Source organism: Struthio camelus, chromosome 6 (assembly GCF_040807025.1).
Source record: "Struthio camelus isolate bStrCam1 chromosome 6, bStrCam1.hap1, whole genome shotgun sequence".
Classification (NCBI taxonomy): domain Eukaryota; kingdom Metazoa; phylum Chordata; class Aves; order Struthioniformes; family Struthionidae; genus Struthio; species Struthio camelus.
Window position 1 is genome coordinate 20,221,037 of NC_090947.1, and position 19,436 is coordinate 20,240,472.

Consider the following 19,436-nt stretch of genomic DNA (forward strand, 5'->3'; position numbering starts at 1 on the left):
GCTATTACTGCATTCTCTTTGCTTTATATATCAAAAAATACCCAAGAAAACCCATTCTCCCCTTCCTCCACCGCCATAAATACCTGTGTCTGCATATCTCACTCTCTCCCCTTTGGAGCTCTTCTCTCAGGCGTCCCTGCCCCTCTCCCAGGTGTCATCACTGTAGTGCTGAAGGCCCCTTTAACCTCGTTTTGTTGTGGAGGAGCTAATTTGTGAGAGGAGATGCACCTTGTGACAATATCTCATACGCAGAGCAGTACATAGTGACAAAAGGTACTTAAAATTGTTGACGATGGTAGGAAAAGTCTGTGCTATACAGTAAGTTTCTGAGAAACAGCTTAGTCGCTTTTTGAGGTCTGTAATACATAGACGCAGAAAGGAATTGCAAACTTAGCTGGCTTTTCCTAATGAGGAGCGCACAGCCAACAACTCCACTTCTCTCACAGCCTGCTTTAACAACCTGTGATTCAGAACAACTTTTACACTAAATAGGATAAAATTGGAAAGGTTACCAATCTTGTACCTATTGCTGTGTGACAAGGCAATTACATCGCAGCCCAAGGAGTACATACGGGCATCCAGGTCCCAGGGCCAAGTCCCTGAAGTGGGGAACGGAAACTGCCCCCAAGCGCTGGCTGCCCTAAAGCAGCCACGCGGACGCGGCAGCTAGATAGCGAGCGCTCCTGCGACGCAAAGGAGAGACACGACAAAATAAGGCATTTCTAGAGCTGTGAGATTATTTGGTGGCGTCTCATGTCAGACAGCTCTTGAAGACCAATCCTTTTCCCACTGAAGCAAATAATAAATCGGGCCTTAAGAACCCATATACCAAACTGGACAAATCACTAGGCAAAGCAGTTCCTGTGAGGCATGCATCAAAAAATAGTAGCGTGAAGGAGCGGTCTCATCAAAGCATTTTCATGCAATAAAACAGAAATAAAAAGTGCAGCCAAGAGTTAGAGAACCCTAACTAGACTACAGACAAATAAACTTAAATAGCTTTAAGAATAAATTGTTGGTTTAATTCGGATCAGAAAAGGCTGCTATGCATGTAATTCAGTAAATGGTCAAGAACCTGCCAGAAGGGAGAGAAATGTGTTGCCTTTGAGATAATTTCCCAGAAGCTTCATAAAAGAAATTGATTACGGGAGTTTAATAATTAAAAGAGTCAGAAATATAGTAATCAAATGAGTTTTTAATTACATCTCAAGTAGACATAAAATCCAATTGGTGTACTTTCTATTGGAAAAGTCCTAGTGAAATGCTTTGGTAGCTGGAAAAAATAAAATAAAAGCTAATTTCCATAGGAATTATAGTAGTAGGTTTAATTAAAAGACTAGATCAGAACGAAGGAGTCCCAAAGCGAAAAGGCACTAAATACGTAAGCAGTGGTTTAAACATCAAATCAATGTCTGAATAAAGACACTTAATAGACCAAATGCAAAATCCGCACTGTCGAGTATCCCTAATCTAAATTAACGCGTAAAAAGATAAAAGTTTCTTAAAATTACGCTATATATTTTGTAAGTATTCAACAGAATTAATTGCTTGTGCTGTAGTAAAACTGAAAATCAAAGATATGGTTTATTCTTTCTTAAGCACTCCTTTTTATTTATTTTATCAATGTTTAATGGTATTAGTTAACCACGGGGAGTACATTAAGTAACTTTATTCTTGTTATTTAACTGGTGACCTCTGTTACATGTGGGTTGTTAGACTCTTTGAAACACATTTAGGTATACTTTTACAGGAAATCTACATTTACTTTTGGATTTAAAAATGCGTCCACAGATCATAAGATAATGATGATTAACTTGAAACAGAAGTAAAACTGTGCGGATGCTTGTTGGATCCATGCCCAATCTACTTGGACCTCAGGGCTCTGCTGTAGCCAGTGCAAAGCAAACAGATCTGAGCAGTTCAAGTACCCACAGTCCTCCCAGCACCCCTTGGTCTCTGCGGGGGGTGCAGAAACGGAGGCAAGAGGGTTTTCTGCTACCGTAAGAGCACGTGTCGGTCTGCAGAGACAGGCACAGCACTGGGCCGTGCCACCCTGGTGCTACAACTGAAAACAGCGTGGTCTCGTGGCAAGTTTTGACAACAAAACGGTACAGAAAGGACACAGACATAGCCTAGAGTTGAACAACCCCACTGAGACTGAGCTGGGGACCCAACGAGCTCCTTCTCCTTTACGCTGCCTGTAAGCAGGTACTGGTTGCTGGTATACCATTTGTGACAGGGACAAAATGTCATGAATTTCGTGCTTACAGATCCTGCGGCTGATGAGGTCAGAGTGCAGAATGCCCTCTTTGGGCTTGGGGATGTTTGAAATGTCCTGATTTTTAAACATAGGGAAAATGTTTTTGAAGTGGAAAAATGTTTTTAGATATTGGAAAAATATTTGATGAAAACATTTTGAAGATTTAAGAAAAACCAGCACGCTCTAACTGTCAGTGGATGGATGCTGGCATCACTCTGACAGGGCCCTCCGCTTTGCACAGAGAGGATTTGATGAGCTGCTGTAAAGATTTGAATATCTTATTTCCTAAATCTAGCCTGCGTTGGTAGCAGTAATGCAGGTGCTAATGAGCATCAGCAGTGAGCTTTACACACAGGTATTTATAATGGGTTACTGCTCCTCCTCTTTTTGGATGGGCCCAAACGAGATTTGGGAAATACATGATGATCTGAAACTAAAAATAGGGAGCTCTGAGGTATGGTGACAGGAACGTTGTATTTCCAAGTCCATTAACAGAGAGGAAGGAAATGTCACCAGTGAGCAATACCACATGTGGCAGAGACCGCAGTGAGCTCTGCCTCTCACCCCAGGCCCAGGGGGGCAAAATTATCTGCCCAGTCCATGCCATCTTCCAAGGAAATAATTTGAAGTGGATTTGCTTCAAGTTCCACACAAATAGGATAGTTATGGCATGATTTTTAGAAGTGCTGAGCATTCATATTTCCTACTGAAGTCAACTGAAACTGCAAGTTTTCAGCACATCTTAAAATCAGGCCATTAACCCTTAATTACCATATAATAGCTCAATTAAAAATCTACCAAGACTTACTTCAGTAGCTAACCAAGCTCCCACAGCTTGCAGGCTAGCTATAAAAAAATCTAGTTCTTTAGTGGTGTCTGGGCTTCTGAGGCCATTTAAAGTGGATGCTGTTAACCCTGCTATTTAAAGCAAAAAATTAAAAAGATCAACTGCAAAGATACCTTCTTCCCTTCTCATTTCCTTCCAGTTTTCTGCACTTTCAGAGCAACTTTTGTTGTCTTCTCTATCATTCTTTTAATTTTTTTTTTCCCCTGCACCAACCTTTTTCTTTTTAAATGGCAATTACATATGTCCCATACTGTCAGAGAAAGCAAGAAACGCAACTTTCAGCAGAACCCACTTCTTGCTAATGAAAAACGCTGCACACGAATAATGCAACAGTAACTCCCTTTGTGCTGAAACTGAGCACATTAGGTGACTGCTTTGGAGGTAACTGGCTAACCCTTTCTTTGCATCTGGGTGTTGCTGTTAGGAGGCGCTGTCTCTTTTTAATGTGGAGATAAAATTCTACTCTCAATAAAGATTTGATATTAAAGAAGGTAAAATAAACTTCTAGCAAAGGTATGCAGTGTTTATATCATTTCAGGGCTGATTCGGAGCCTAGTGAAACCAGATGATTCTCATTTGCTTTTCTGAACTCTGGCTTCGGTATATAGAAAAGAGGTCGTTACAGTGAAATTTTAAAAGGCGTTTTTTTCTTTATTTTGAGCACAGAGAAATGGATGCTCTGACAGCTTAGGAAAGCACACTACTGTTGTGGTTTCCTTATCTATAGCAGGAAATAAGAATCTAGCACACGGGAGAATCTGAAGATTATTTCAGTTTTGTCCATCCTGCCATCCACCTCGTGAACCTCCTGCTCATAGACACCAGCAACCAGATAGCCTCAGGCATGTTTGGGGGGTGCCTCAGAAGGAGGACTGTCTTCAAGGATTAAGAGAAAGCTAAACTGTCTGAAGACCTTTTTGCCATTTTTGGTACCTTAAAGCCTCAACCCTCAGGTCAGATGAGTATGCGATAAAGAGATCCCAATGAAAACCGAAAGCCTCACCTGCACAGGAGCGTGCAGCCGGGGGGGGGGGGGAGGCAGTGTCCTCTACAGACTAGACTCCCTTCACCCTGTTACCCTCTAGACTGTGAAATCAGAAAAGTGGAAATGTTGTCAATATTTTCTCTTCCTCTTTTTTTTTTTAATCTTCTTCCAGTGCCTAGTGAAGCTGAATGTGAAACTGAAGCCCATGCTGGACTCTGTGGCAGTGAACAGAGGTAAATGGAAGGAGCTGCACCAGAAAAGACTTGCCTCCCAGGCAGCATCCTCATCCTCGTCTTCTTCTAGCTTTACTGTGTCTCTTGAAGACATAAATTAAGCCTGCAAATGTCAGCGTTGGTTTATGGCAAGAGCTGTCTGAAAGGCTTGCGTATGCTTAGGCATGCCATTTTTTTTTAAAAAAAATGCTTTCACAGACATGCTTAATTAATTGGATATTATCTTGATAGCAGTAGTTTGCTTTTACTTGGAAGCTTAGTGGGTCTGAAAGAAAGGCCTGCAGTGAGGCTGTGCTGGTATCTGGAGCGACACGGAAGACTTAGCACAAGAAGCATTCATTCAGCTCCACTACATTTCAGCTGCTGCTGTAAAAATCACACAAAGCTGACAACAGCCTGAAATATAAGAACTTATGGCTTAATAAAATTAATAATACAGAGCAGAACTGGGATGCAAGTTGGTCAATTCATATGCAAGAGCTGCAGGAAAAGAGAGTAGTATGTGATTACGTTATTGTTTTGCATCTCTTTAGTACATGTTATGAATCAATTATGCCTGCTTTTGTGATGTTCCCTCTCACTCTTCCTCCCTCTTTTATGCTTGAATGTTCTGAAAAGCCTGCTTTGTATTCTAAAGAAGTATTTTTTTACAACAAAGCTTCTTAGTGATTGATCAGGGCCTTTAGAATTGCCTACCTTTGCTACATTTAAAAACAAACTTTATTATCTTTAAAAATACCAACCTGTCCCTGCTTTCCTGAGAAATTCATATTAACCATGCAGTAAATCTCCCTGCAAGGGGAAGTTTGTATAAAGGCAAAATATTGCATGGTAATTTGGGGGCGAAGGGGGGACTTCTTTTAAATATTCTCCTTTAATGCATTCATTTTTTTAAAGTTACAGTGTCCCCTGAGGAAAAGATTAATGAAAATAAAATAAAAATAAAAAATGAAATCTGTTGCCTTGTGCTTCAGGTTTACATTACATTGAAAAGTTTACCGTGGATATGCCTTTCCATGTGGAATCTCCAGTTGAAATGAATATTTTGAAATGGTAGAGGGAAAGAATACCATCATCCTGGACTGACTACCTCTTATTTCTCTTGCTGTTCTTTCAGTACAATTTCAGACAATGTTATTAGAGCTAGCAGAGTACTAGTCAAGGCTTACATGTAGATGCCAGTGGTAGAGGTGTCATAGAAGTTGTATCACACACGATAGGTCACAAAACCAAATGCGTGTAGTTCTGTGTGATGACACCAGTATTAAGTGAAAGTTGGTCTCTTTCCATTAGCACAGAGATTACTAGCGCAGCAAAACCGTGACCTATGATTTGAGTGTGCTTTCGCTGCTGCATGACTGGATACAAGAGGATTCGTGTTGCAACATTTAGGAGTTCCCATTCGTAGCCCGGAAAAAAGCTTTTGTACTCTATGAAAAATGTGATTTTAAAGATTGGATTGTCTGGCCATGGGTAAAAGTCACATAAGAAATTAGAGCTGGATTCAGTTCTTAGTTTTACACCTGAGCCAAACTCCACTTCCTTCAGTGGAACTACCTTGAGCTGCCACCAACATCATGGAAATCAGAACCTGCCCCAAGTGACCAGATGCTAAAAAGAGATTTTCAATTTGCAACTCTAAGGAAAGTGAGTTGTGAGCACCTTTGAAAAACCGGCTACATCTGTCTGACAGTCAAACAGAAACAAATCTGCTGATCGTTTCTTACAGGAAAAAAAAGACAAAACAAAACCTCTATGCTACTAGTTGTGTATAGGAGAACAGCTGGAAATTGCAGTACCATTGCAAGGAAATCTGTTAGTACACAACTGAAACCACATCATTTTCTCTAATAGCAGCAGAAATCCAGGCTACACAGCAATGAATACATGCACCAAACAGAAACGTTTCTATTATTATTTTACCACCTTTTTCTTCCCCAAATAAAGCTAGATGCAGTATAGTAAGCAGCAAGCCATATAAAAGGTGCAATATGTGCTTTATGGAAGAAACAGATACTAGAGATTGACGTAGTACTGCTGGAAGGTACACATAGCTTTCCTGAATTTTGATATTGCATATTGCTAAGTATAACGTAATTTATAGCGCATACCCTACAGCTTTCCCCAAGGTTGAATTTCCCCTCATTTCCTTTCCTTTTTATTGGCTTCAGTGCGCTGTTGCCCATAGCAACACCCACCGGCAGTGATGGGAATTCAGCATCACTGCAACCTGACATACAGTTGAAGCTCTAACAATGTCAACCATCAATCAAATCACTGCTTGTAATTGCCTCCATCTATTTCTCCTGTCTTTAGGTATCTTTCTTTTGGGGGGCCAAAATTCAGAAAGTGCTGAGTAATGTTATGGTTCTGTTCTTCCATCAAAGGAATAAAATGAGAGCGCTCAGTTAGATCTTTATCAAATTGTTCTTTGCCAAAATGAAGCAACTCTACTGAAATTAGTGGGTCATAGTAGTGTATCTCAGAACAGAATTTGTTCTGAGTGTGATCCATCTCAGTCTAGGGGGAAAAAGATCTTAGAACATACTAAAATTTTCTCAATGTTCAGCTTGGGAATCAGCAAGAGACCTGCATTTTTGAGAGAAAAGGTTCTTTGTGGAAGCACGCCGTGCAGTAAAGAAACATCTCTTTCAAGTTTCTCATATTTAAGATGGCGGGAAGCAATTTTTAACTAGTGTTTACAAGCTTGATATATAGAGACTGTATCTGCTTTTCATTATTTTCTTCTGATACTGAAACACTTCTCTAGTACTTCAGTCAGTTTTGTGAAATGTGCATATGAGAGGTTTCTGTATAAATTATTAAGTCTGAATTCTCCATCTTTTACTTATTTCCCTGACCACTGCACAGGCAGAGATCAAAATCCATTGATACCAGCTTATTTCTGCAATTGTGTATAAAACACAGGACCATAAGAAGGGAGGACAAACGAGAGGCCATGTGGAGAACAGGACAGAAAATCCACTGTTACCTAAGACAGCGCTAATAAAGCCCTGCTTGGCCTTTCTCTGAAGATGCCCAACATGCTGTTACATCCGAGGAATAGAAGCATCATTTATTTGCTTCTGCTGATAGTGGAAATTTTGCCTTGAATAAGGACTCTAATACTTACAATTCCGGTGCTAAGATGTGGTGAGCGCAGGGAACATCTGTAGGACCATAGGGGCTTACATCTTCCAGGCAGGTGCTTTGAGCTAGTTCAGCTGCAATGCCTTTTTTTCCTAGGTGCCCTACTGCACCTTTAATTCTAGCAGCCTGAATCCAGTCAGGTTTCCAGTACCATGCAGTACAGGCCAAGAGCTTTCGCAGAGGCCAGCCACCTGCCCTCACTTCATCAGCAGAAGAGGCTAGACCTTCATCCGAGCCCTCAAAGATAGTTCAGGCCACGGAGTAATTCCACTCAAGACACTCACCTTTGAGAGCCTTTACCTAAACAAACGTGTAAACGCATTGCCTAGGGTGATCAGGAGGGAGACTTGCGTCCGAATCCTTGAATGCTCAGTTTGGAGCAAGCTTTTGAACTATGGTTGCACCTTAGCCTGCGGCCTCTTGGGAGACACAAGGGTAGGCTTGTCCCAAGCCCTGCTGCTGGAGCCACTCCGCTTTAAGGAGCTGCATATGCATTGACAGTGGAGAGACCAAACTCCCCCTGGTTACAGAACCAACTTCCGTTTGGCCTACTTCACTTTGGTTATTTATACAAAGCAGAATGGCTCCAGCCGAAGGGCTGGAGAGGGGCTCACACGTGCCGTTCTCACAGGCCTGTGGTTAAAGCTCTTTCCTGGGATGCAAGATTGTGACTTGCCAAGAAAACCAAACACTGGTTAAGGTCATAGGAGACGAGGTCAAGGCTCTCCTCTAAATTTAAAGACTGAAGAAGGGCTTCCCACCTCCACCCACGTGAGAACAAGACTTCCAAGAAGAGACTTTGGCCATAATTCTAGTAGTAAAATAAGACAGGGATTTGCCCTAAAAAGGCACAGTCGTTTCGCCTCTCTCCCAGGCTGGGACCTGGCAAATCAAAACTGCAGAACTTTGTCCAGACCCGGACGTGTGCGTACATCCAGGTACAGTTTCGTTCCTGCTCCAAAGCAGCTCTGGCATAGCCAGCTCCTACTACTTTGCAGGACCGGGGTCTTGCTGAGAAGGCTGCTAGTGTGTTTTGTGCCCTCAAGAAAATAACCAGAGAGTAGATGAGTAGGTTTCATTTTAGCGCAGGTATTCATCAAAAGGTGTCCTTGGTACGGTAGCTGCATTTTCTGCACTGGTGACCTTGCTAATTGCTCCTTCTTTTAGTGTGCTGCAATTTCATAACATGCCTACAGTTATCAGCAAAGCCAATAATAGTGCTCACAAACTGTTTCTGAAAACTGCAACCAGCAGTGCCTACCATAATTTGTAAGATTTAGACTAACTAATCCCAATGAAAAATAGGACAGTGTTTCAGTCTACAGGCTGAATATTTAATTTCCCTTCATAAAACGAATACAATTTTATAGTTAGATATTTTGTATATTGAGTGAGATTTTAGAACAGAATTATTTGGAGGTTATGCAAAACATAACAGACGCTTCCACTGCTTAGAATATTCTGGGCAAGAAACCGTAGAGCAACAAAATGATATTGGTTTTATCAAAGAAACTGAAGATTTTAAGAATGAAATTATATGAATGGTTTGGAACAAAACAATGAAATGTAAGTTATCAGTCAGCTGAAATAAGAGACTCCAGAGGTTTTAATGCCTTGAATGTGACGGTAGCGGAATACATACCGTATATCGCTTATTACCTTTTCTTTCTTGGGTTATCTTGTATTTAATTACGAATTTATGAGCATGTTGGACACTGGATCTTACAACTGTGTAGGGAACACCATTATAAGCTTTCAACCTTTGTGTATGGGAAACAATTGACACATGCACAGACACAGTGTGCATGTTTTCTAATGCAAGTGAATCCTACATACTTTCAAAATGCATAGCTTAGGACTTCTGCATCTATCTCTTTTTTGCATTTTAAGATCATTACCCTCATTGTTTTGCTTTAGTAGATTAAACAATGCTGATTCAGCTTTTTTAAAAGCATGTTTTTGAAATTAACAACTTAGTTTTATTGGCCTCACTAAAAAAAAATAATAAACCACTTCAAAGGCTTCCTGTGATTTTTTTTTATTTTTCATTGAAACTATTTTGTCAGGTTGCATCAGAACTGTATCTATTAATTATTGAATCACACAGAAGAGTAGTGAAAGCACGTGCAACCAAGCAGCTCAAATATAATTTCTGAAACACGACCTTGCAGCATTCATTCCTGGGAACAAGCCCAGCCTCACTAGATACACTTGGCATTATTTTGAAATGACTAGAAACAGAATCTGGCCAGTGACTAGAACTATTTATATCTTCAGAAGTTATACAGATTAGTACAAATCCTTGGTATTGAATCTTTAGGAGGTGTCATCATTCAGCAGAAATACTTTGCTGAACACTCAGCAGAATACCTCGGCAAAAATAAAACCCCCAAACCAAAAAAGCCTTCCAAAGAACAATTCCATTGTTGAAATAAGCAATTTTAGAAAAGTACTAAAACATATCATCAAAGATGATTAGAGGGCTGGAGCACCTCTCCTATGAAGAAAGACTGCAAGAGCTGGGCCTGTTCAGCCTGGAGAAGAGAAGATTGAGAGGCGATCTCATCAATGTGTACAAGTATCTGAAGGGGGAGTGTCAAGAGGATGAGGCCAGCCTCTTCTCCGTGGTGCCCAGCAACAGGACAAGAGGCAATGGGCAGAAACTGAACCACAGGCAGTTCCATCTGAACCTGAGAAAAAACTTCTTCACTGTGAGGGTGACAGAGCATTGGAAGAGGTTGCCCAGAGAGGAGGTGGAGTCTCCTTCGCTGGAGATATTCAAAACCTGTCTGGACGTGATCCTGGGCAATATGCTCTAGAGGTCCCTGCTTGAGCAGGGAGGTTGGACTAGATGATCTGCAGAGGTCCCTTCCAACCTCAACGATTCTGTGATTTGTTTTACTCTATTAGGGCTCTAGGAAAGCTGTCAGATTCTCTTAGGATACAAACATCCTTCCTTTCATCAGGCTTTACAAACTTCGGATCATGATAAAGGAAGTGTTTCGTGTTCAAAAAGCCCAAGACATCAATAAAATACAAGTCCTCTCTTCCAGGACTGTGTATTTAGCTTAAGGCTTTCTTTTACAAAACAATATTTAAAGTCCAATACTCAAGATACACAAATAAGTTTAAAAATTGGAAAAATTGAGAAAATTTCTTTCTTTCAACTGCAGGGAGTACTGAAAAGAAGAAAACATTCACATCTAGCTAGCATTTTACGGAAAAGAGATCTTATTCGAGCTGATTTGGGATCGTTACCAAACACCCCGCGTTCCTGCCTGGTAGATTAAAGCACAAAATGAACAGAAAACGACAGGCAAACGTAGGAACAACCCCATTTCTTCTCCGGCAGCAGGAAGGTGCTGCCGGAAGGGTGAGGACCGAGCCGCTGTAAGGCATCGGGCGCTGCCAGCGGCACGAGGTCGCAGCCCGAGCGTCGCGCGCGGCCGGAGAGCGGGAGGCGGCGGCAGGGCGAGGGCGGCGGCAGGGCGGTCCTGGCGCGGGGGCGGCCGCGCTCCCCCGCCGGCCCTGCTCAGAGCGGGGCCGGGGCAGCGGCTGCCGCTCCACCGGCGGCCTTTGTACTCGAGGCTTTGCGAGCCCGGCTTCCCCGGAAGGGAAGAAACACTCAGCCCTGAGCCGCAAACCCCCCCCCCGTCACTACGTGACGACCCTCGGGCGCTTTGCCACGGACGCGGCTGTATTCCCCGGCCGGGAAGAGCTGCAGGACGAGCGACCGGCCGCCTCCCGGCAGCAAGGGCCGCCCGGCGGGCCGCGCCGCCACGGCCAGCCCCAGGCGCCGGCGGACTACAGCCCCCAGCGCGCCCCGCGGCGCCCCGCCGCTTCCGGCGAGGCTTCCGCCACCGCGGCGGCGGCGGCCGTTGCCACGGCAGCAGGAGGCGCTTCCGCCGGGGCGGGGCGGCGCGGCGCGGCGCGGCCATGGTGGCGGCGGCGGCGGACGGGGAGTACACGGCCGTCGTCTACGGGCTGATCCGCGCCGGGCGGCTGGGCGAGGCGGCGGCGCTGCTGAGCGGCGAGCTGCAGCGGAGCGGCCGCTCGCGGGGCGGCCTCTCGCTGCTGGGCTACTGCTACTACCAGCTGCAGGAGTTCGCGGCGGCGGCCGAGTGCTACGAGCAGCTGGCGGCGCTGCACCCGGCGCTCGACGCCTACCGGCTGCACCAGGCGCAGGCGCTGCAGCGGGCCGGGCTCTACGGCGAGGCGCTGCGCGCCGCCGCCCCGCTGCTCGACCTGCCGGCCTACCAGGGCCGCGCCCTGCGCCTCCAGGCCGCCGTGCGCTACGCCCAGGGCGACCTGCCGGCCGCCAAGAGCCTGCTGGAGGAGGCGCTGGCCTCCGCGGCGGAGGGCGGCCCCGGCGCGGCCGAGGACCCCTCGGCGCTGCCCGACGCCGAGGTCAACCTGGGCTGCCTGCTCTACCGGCAGGGCCGGCACGAAGAGGCCTGCGGCAAGTTCGCCGGTGCCATGCAGGTCTTGGGCTACTGCCCCGAGCTGTCCTACAACATGGCGCTCTGCTCCTACGCCGCCAAGCAGTACGCCCCCGCCCTCAAGCACATCTCGGATATCATCGAGCGCGGCATCCACCAGCACCCCGAGCTCAGCGTGGGCATGACCACGGAGGGCATCGATGTCCGCAGCGTGGGCAACACGCTGCTCCTGCACCGCACGTCCCTAGTGGAGGCCTTCAACCTCAAGGCCGCCATCGAGTACCAGCTGCACAACCTGGAGGCGGCCAAGGAGGCGCTCACAGACATGCCGCCGAGGGCCGAAGAGGAGCTGGACCCGGTCACGCTGCACAACCAGGCGCTAATGAACATGGACAGCCAGCCCACCGAAGGGTTTGAGAAACTGCAGTTTCTCCTGCTGCAGAACCCCTGCCCACCAGAAACGTTTGGAAACTTGCTGCTGCTCTATTGCAAGCACCAGTACTATGACCTGGCAGCTGATGTGTTGGCAGAAAATGCCCACTTGACCTACAAACTGCTCACACCTTATCTGTACAACTTCTTGGATGCCATTATAACTTGTCAAACTGCCCCTGAGGAGGCTTTCCACAAGCTAGATGATTCAGCAGGGATGCTGACAGAGCAGCTGAGAAAACTCACAAAACAGGTACAGGAAGCTAGGCAAAATCGGGATGATGAAGCCGTAAAAAAGGCAGTTAATGAATACGATGAGACTGTGGAGAAATACGTGCCGGTCTTGATGGCTCAGGCAAAGATCTACTGGGACATGGAGAACTATGCGATGGTAGAAAAGATTTTCCGCAAATCGGTGGAGTTCTGTAATGAACACGAGGTGTGGAAGCTCAATGTGGCTCACGTGCTCTTCATGCAAGAAAGCAAGTATAAAGAAGCTATTGGCTTCTATGAACCGATAGTTAAAAAGCACTACGACAACATTCTCCATGTCAGTGCCATTGTGTTAGCTAATCTCTGCGTTTCCTACATCATGACAAGCCAGAATGAAGAGGCAGAGGAACTGATGAGAAAGATCGAGAAGGAGGAAGAGCAGTTGTCCTACGATGATCCCGATAAAAAGATCTACCATCTCTGCATTGTCAATCTAGTCATTGGTACCCTTTACTGTGCAAAAGGAAACTATGACTTTGGCATTTCAAGGGTCATTAAAAGCCTAGAGCCATATAACAAAAAATTGGGCACTGATACATGGTATTATGCCAAAAGGTGTTTCCTGTCCTTGCTGGAGAACATGTCCAAGCACATGATAATGCTACGTGACAGCGTTACTCAAGAGTGCATCCAATTTCTGGAGCACTGTGAACTGTATGGAAGAAACATCCCAGCTGTTATAGAACAACCACTTGAAGAGGAGAGGATGCACAGTGGGAAAAATACAGTTACCTATGAAGCCAGGCATTTGAGGGCACTGATGTATGAGATCATTGGGTGGAATATGTAAACGATGTTCCCCTACCGTAGGGGTGAGAACTTTGTACCTGTTATTTGTCTTACACCTGCGTTGATGCTGACCTTGGCAGTCCGTAGTGATAATTTTTTTTTTCTGATTACTTGCATTTAAACATTTTATCCTGTATTTTAGCAGTATGCCATGGAAAATAGAATACTTGCATAACGTTGACATGCACTAAATAACTAGGAGCATTCTTGATAATCAGCCATATCAAATATGCCTTAAGATTTGGGGGCCAAGAACTTCATTACCAAAATATCATAGAACTTCCACCTGTAAAATATTTCATCCTCATGAAATTTTGACCAAGTTTCTTTTCACTGGTTCACAATTAAAAGTAATTTGTTTTCCATCTCTCCTAGCACAGAAATTGAAGAAACAGAGTTGTTTTAATTCTCTAAACTTGTGCATGTGTGTGAAACGTTTCTTGCTTTTCCAAGTTATACTTAATATCTTATAGGCTGTGTTGATGTATATTCTAAACAAAAGACAGCTTTACAATAAAAATCAGTCCTACAAAGATTATCGTGGCCTTTTGCTAACTCAGTAATAACGCCTAAGTATTCTGGCAAATTATAGATCTAATGCAGAGACCGAGAAGGAAAAGATGTATTAACAGTAGGAAAACAGAGCTGACTTTTACAGAAATGGCAGCTTTTTCTTTCTTCCACAAGCACTAGGAAAGATTCCTACTTGTGTGCACTCTAACAAACAGTATGTTATGCCAGCAGGTTAACGATATCCCTGCATATTCAAAAGTAAACCAGAGGATATGTCTCAAGCCTGTCTTCATGGTGTGTCAGTTTAGGACTACCCTTGCAGTAAACGCCATGATGGCTCCACGTAACTAGCCTTTTCTTGGTTTTAGTGCTACCCCTTAGCATCTTAGTGCTAGGGTGTCCGGTGCTACCCCCTCATCTGCTGTGATCCCTAGAGTTTACTTCACAGCCCCGTCTAAGCAGCAGCTGTTGCCCTGTAGATCCATTTGGTAATAAGTACTGCAAGCAGTCCTTGATTTACAGCCTGGCCTGCCCCTCTCTCATTCACATGCCATTCTTAGAATTTACCAGTGTCTGCTAAAAGACCTTGTGAACATACAATTATATTATTTTCTATATTGCTCAAAAAAGCACGCAGTTTCAGTTTCATGTGGGGCTTCTGGCTTCTACTCTTAGATGGAAGAAATCTACTCAGTTTTCTGCTTTCTTACTTTTCTTGCCTCTCCAACGCCCCTCTGAAATCCTCTTTATTTACACACGTTCCTTTTCTTTAGCATCTCCATCGCACTGGCATCGAACAGTTTATATTCGCTACGGTATTCACATATTTTTTAAAACATATTACATGTATGGGTTCCTCACAAAAGCAATTACCTTTCAGTATTTTTACGTGGTCTAGTACTGCTTCCCTGTCTGCCCTCCTTTTTGTGTATTCTTCCTTCTGAAGCAATAGGTGACCTGCAATTTTCTTGAGTCAAGGATCAAGACCTGCAGCTTTAATGCATTTGCTTACCTTTCATGCTGGCTCCCCAAAGTGCTGTCACAGAATCAGAATGCACCTCTTTAAAAATCCAGTTTCTATGCCATAGTTTACCTGGAAAGAGAGAGGATAGCATTTTTTGAAAGTTGCTTTACTATAAAGCAATGGAATACTTAATATTTCCAGAGAATTAGCATGGGTGTACATATATATTAATAGAGAGCGAGTGGGTCTTGGTCTAGCAGCAAGCCTGTAACCATTTCAACACAGAAAGTCAACTCTGCTTATCCCCCGAGCGAGAAGCCTGTTGTGACTGGAGGTGTCCTCTGCAGCTAAAGGAAATGGTTGCAAGTTAGGTGCAGCTAACCAAAACTTAAGTATGATAAAATTTAACACAGTTGTCTTCAATGTCTGCAAAGGGAAAATATTCTGCTATAGGTGAGACTAAGACACAGGCAGTAATACGTAACAAGGCATTCTAGGAAGGCCTCTGGAGCTTATTACTAGTCCATAAAGCCATCCAGGCCCCCTGTTAGGGAGAATAACATATTTTCCACAACTGCTTCCACATGAGAGAGAGAGACCTGTGATTTCAAATTTTGTTCACCTTCATGAAGCACAGCAGCAGGCTATAAAGTATGTTCCTAATTTACAGTGGAATTGTATTATATATTATGCAGCATAAACAGCATGACCTTTAAAAAAAAGTTTTTAAAAGTCACACCACATAACAGAGAATGAAGCGCAGTCTGTGGGCAATGATCAGAGCTTTGTTTAATATTCATTGCGCGTACTCTGTAAAAGCCAGTGGACGTTTACAAATTTTCACTTTGCAGATTTGTGTCAGTGCAAGCGTTGAATGCCCTCTAAACAATTCAAAACGGAACGGAGAGCAATTTAGAGCTTTATCCACGGCTGGCTGTTGGGTAACGTCTGCATGCTCTAGCTGTTTCCATACAGCCAGCGCACAACATCCGCGGGCGTTGGGTAAGCTGCGTTAGCCACGCTACGCCGCGCTGCATCTCCTCCTCGCCTTCCACAACCATCCGGGGCTCCGCCGCAAGGGGTCTGGTGGCCACGCGGAGGCAGCGGCGCCGGCCGCCTGGGGCTCGCGTTCCCCCTTCCCCTCACGCTCCGGGGAGGGCACTGAGCCCTCGGCTGCAGGGCGGGGAGGGAGAAGAGGGCAGCTGCTTTCCCTGTGCTGTACATCCCTTTCCTGTTCCCTTCAAACGGAGGGGACAAACATCTGACCCTCTGCCGCAGTACAGCCTGCAGAAGCACGAGCAACGCTCACGTCTGCGACACGGCAGCTGCCCAAGCAGGGGGAGCTGAGGACACGCTCTCCTCACGTCTTGTGGCGTTGCCGTGCTTGTGGACGGCGCTGCTGAGAGACCACGAAGGCAAGAGGCTGGGCAACAACGTGGAAACAAGAAGCACTTGCAGCAGATACCCTTTACCTGTGAAAAGCTCTTTGGAGTTCACGTTAATTCTAGTGGATTTACTGATTTACTGAGTTGCCACTTTCCTACTTGGGAAAAATCCCCATACAAGGAAACGGAGCTCTTCAGCTCTGCAAGATGCGGCCATTTAGAAAATACAGCCAGAGGGCAATCAGCACGACTGGGATTTGCTTCATCCTCTTACACGGGATCAGATCTGTCCACGTACAAACAAAACCACTGGAAACCCCTGGGGAAAATGCCAATAGCAACATTCTCCTTGTTCTTCCCTTATACCATGCTTTTATCTACTTTTTCCCTCAGAATACATTATGCACCAAGGACTGGCCAGACTTAGCTCAAGGTTTCCTAGCAGATTCAGTGATATCGAGCATGGTGACCCCAACGTCACGAGGCCTCTGATGCTAAAAGGAGAGAGGGAAGAGGCAGAGCTGAGAGCCAGCAGGAGGAGACCTGGGACGCGCGCTCCTGCTACTGCCCAGGGATTTGACTGATGCTTCTGAGTTGGGTCTCCTGCCCTTCCCAGTAATATTTTCCCCCTGGTCCACCAAAGCTGTTTGCGCAGCAGCAGCCCACCGACCTTCCCGCGGCTGTGGTGCCAGAACAGCCACCCTGGCCACCATCTGTCCAAGGCAGCTGCCTGCTCCCCTGCGCCTCGAGGGGTTGTGCCCAGGGATTGCGCTGCTGGAGTGCTTTGCAGTATGAAGGTATTGCTGCTTTCTGTGAAAAGCATGCATTTATAGCATCCCCAGCTGCAAAGCACTTTGGTCATGAAAAAAAAATATAAATGTTACAACCAGTTTTATTACTATCTTTATACTGCATTTAATGCTATCACTATGTGACTTACACACAAAATACATTTTTAAAGAAAGGCATATACGTTTTTATTTGGTGAGAAGGGAGGATACCAAATAATGATTTATGCTGCTTAGAAATATAGTAAAATCTGCCTAAATTACCTATACCAGCACAGTTCTACTTTAGTCTATAACCAAAAATTATTGTTTTCATCTAAAAGGACGCAAAAACCCTACACCAAAAGAGCTGATCATCTTCCTGGGCAGTCACAGGAGGCAAAGATCTGGGGGAAAATATGAATGCATAAGCAAGCGCATCAGCTTTTTTGGAGGGAGCGAGGAGAAAGAAGCCAGCACCCCTTTCCCTGCATCATGCTCTGAAAGACCAGCAGCACAAGTGTCCTCTCCTGTCCATCCCCACACGCTCCACCAAACTGAGACCGATCTCCTGCAGGGATTTAACTTGGACTAATGTTCTCTTTTGTACCTTGTCCTTACAGTGCGTCTTGCGCGATGCTCTTGTCCTCAAATCTTACAAGGAATTGCAATGTTTTCCCATTGTCCTGTGCCGCAGGCGACAAGCTGTACTGTACCGTGGTGGGCAGATCTCCCACCTCCCCCAAATTACCCCTGCAGTAATTGCAGCACCTCGCGCACACAAGCGACGGCCCCAAACCACCGTTCTGCCGAGCCCAGAGTGCAATCGCAGGCGAAGCCAGGGAGGACTGAGAAGCCAGGGGCAAGATTTGCTTCCTACCCCCTTCCGATCCCCTTGATGTTCCCAACTCTGTAGTTAATCAAATAGCTGCGGACACCGCAGCAGAGCGGAGGTAAGGGATGCCAGGACCGTTTGTGTCACTCTGCAATCAGAGCTGATCAAAACAGCGCAGCAATCAAGGGATGGCTGACTTTACAGTGACACAAAGAAATAAGACAGAAAGGTTTTATATTGTTGCATAATTCTAGCAAGAGCATGATTAGAGACTTCCTTGGCCAGGATAGGGGTATTTCTACAGGGTAAGCCAACTCCATTAGAAGATGGGAGATGAGAGGAAAGTTACTTCTCTAAAAATGGTGAGGTTCCTCACAAGATAAAGGCTGGTTTTGGCAGCCCATTGCACAATATCTTATTTTGCAACCAATCCCACTTTAGATGCCAGAGTTCAAAACTTCAGTCCAAAAAACCAAACCAAAACAAAGTCCTAGCTCAGCTATTTCATAGGTAACTTATGTTTGATTTCAAAATCCTCCAGTTTTAAGCTGCTCTTGCACACACATGAGAACCAGAGCAGCCCATGCAGCTCTGCATCCACCCACACTTAGACCTCCTTAGGATCTAAAGTCCTGTCTCTTGAGTCTTAGTACTCTCAGTATACGCCCAACACACACCTTCCTCCCCCGCCCCAAACACAACCAGAGGCAGAAATAGTGGTACTTTTTGTATACTATTATGTAAGCTGCCTTAGTGGTTACGCTAGAGCTAGGCAACGAGAGACCTGGATGGAGCATGAGTTCTGCACAGTTTTTTGAAAATCTCAGTTAAAAAAAAAAAAAAAATCTCACCTTCATGAGAGGGTTCAGGGTTTGGCTCCCAAAGAGTGCAGTGGCACCTCTCTGCTGCCGAAGCAAGGCAAGTCAGTCCCGGAGAGGGGCACGTTTCAAACACAGCTCAGTCTGTGTTACAGCCTATTGTCCAGCTCCAGGTGACTCAGCAGTGTTTTGGGGCCTTTTCAGGGGTAACGGACATGTTCTGCGAGCAGCACAAGGCTCAGAGGAGGGGATACAGATCCAGCCTTTGGCACCCCCCATATGGCGCCATAGCAGGTTTAGCCACCAGCAAGGCAGCAGAGCAGGGCCCTGACTAATGGTTTGCACGTTCAGGGTGCTGATGAGATAACACAGCAGTGTGGGCTGAGAGATAAGCACTGAGAGATCCATCTTCTCCTCACCCCTCTGATTCCTTTCCCTTTTATCTCCTTTTGGCCTTTCTGTCACAGCCCTCCAGCGTCCTGCTTGTGCAGCAGGGCTGCCCGCAAGGGGCTGCACGCCCGCTGCGAGCTGGGACTTCCCTGGGAGCTGGGAGTCTCGTGGGACCCAGAGGGATTCAGCAGTCCACCCTCCAGCAGATTCAGCAAACAGCTGTAACCTTTAGAAATTGGAAAAGGCTGAAACCATGTGAGAGCCGTGCAGGTAGCTGAGAAACAGTGACAACTTTGGTCTTTCTGAAGCCCGTGCTCCAGCTCCTAGGTCCCTCTTCTCCTTATGCTGAGATCAGG

General features: G+C 45.4%; 2 protein-coding genes and 1 long non-coding RNA gene across 5 annotated transcripts in view; 2 read left to right on the plus strand and 1 right to left on the minus strand.

The window, feature by feature from the left end:
* PDE11A (phosphodiesterase 11A) overlaps positions 1-9,472 on the plus strand; it is a 147,171-nt gene extending 137,699 nt beyond the window's left edge. The window contains exons 21-22 of one of the 3 annotated variants that reach the window (XM_068948430.1): positions 4,265-4,325; positions 7,197-9,472. In XM_068948430.1, coding sequence (XP_068804531.1) covers positions 4,265-4,325; positions 7,197-7,332 — 197 coding nt within the window. In that variant the 3' untranslated portion in view covers positions 7,333-9,472. Of the gene's footprint in view, positions 1-4,264 lie in introns of all 3 variants that reach the window. The other 2 variants (XM_068948432.1, XM_068948431.1) reach the window with 2 other exon arrangements.
* LOC138067641 (uncharacterized) overlaps positions 1-19,006 on the minus strand; it is a 36,516-nt gene extending 17,510 nt beyond the window's left edge. Inside the window, exons 1-2 of the long non-coding RNA XR_011141893.1 lie at positions 18,724-19,006; positions 14,934-15,014 (exon numbers count right to left, since the gene is read on the minus strand). This is a non-coding gene — a long non-coding RNA (uncharacterized lncRNA). The remainder of the gene's footprint in view (positions 1-14,933; positions 15,015-18,723) is intronic.
* IFT70B (intraflagellar transport 70B) lies at positions 11,346-13,943 on the plus strand. The gene has a single exon (XM_009672756.2). It carries the CDS (start codon positions 11,412-11,414, stop codon positions 13,407-13,409), a length of 1,998 nt encoding a protein of 665 aa, XP_009671051.2. The 5' UTR covers positions 11,346-11,411; the 3' UTR covers positions 13,410-13,943.
* Positions 19,007-19,436: the final 430 nt, after the last annotated feature.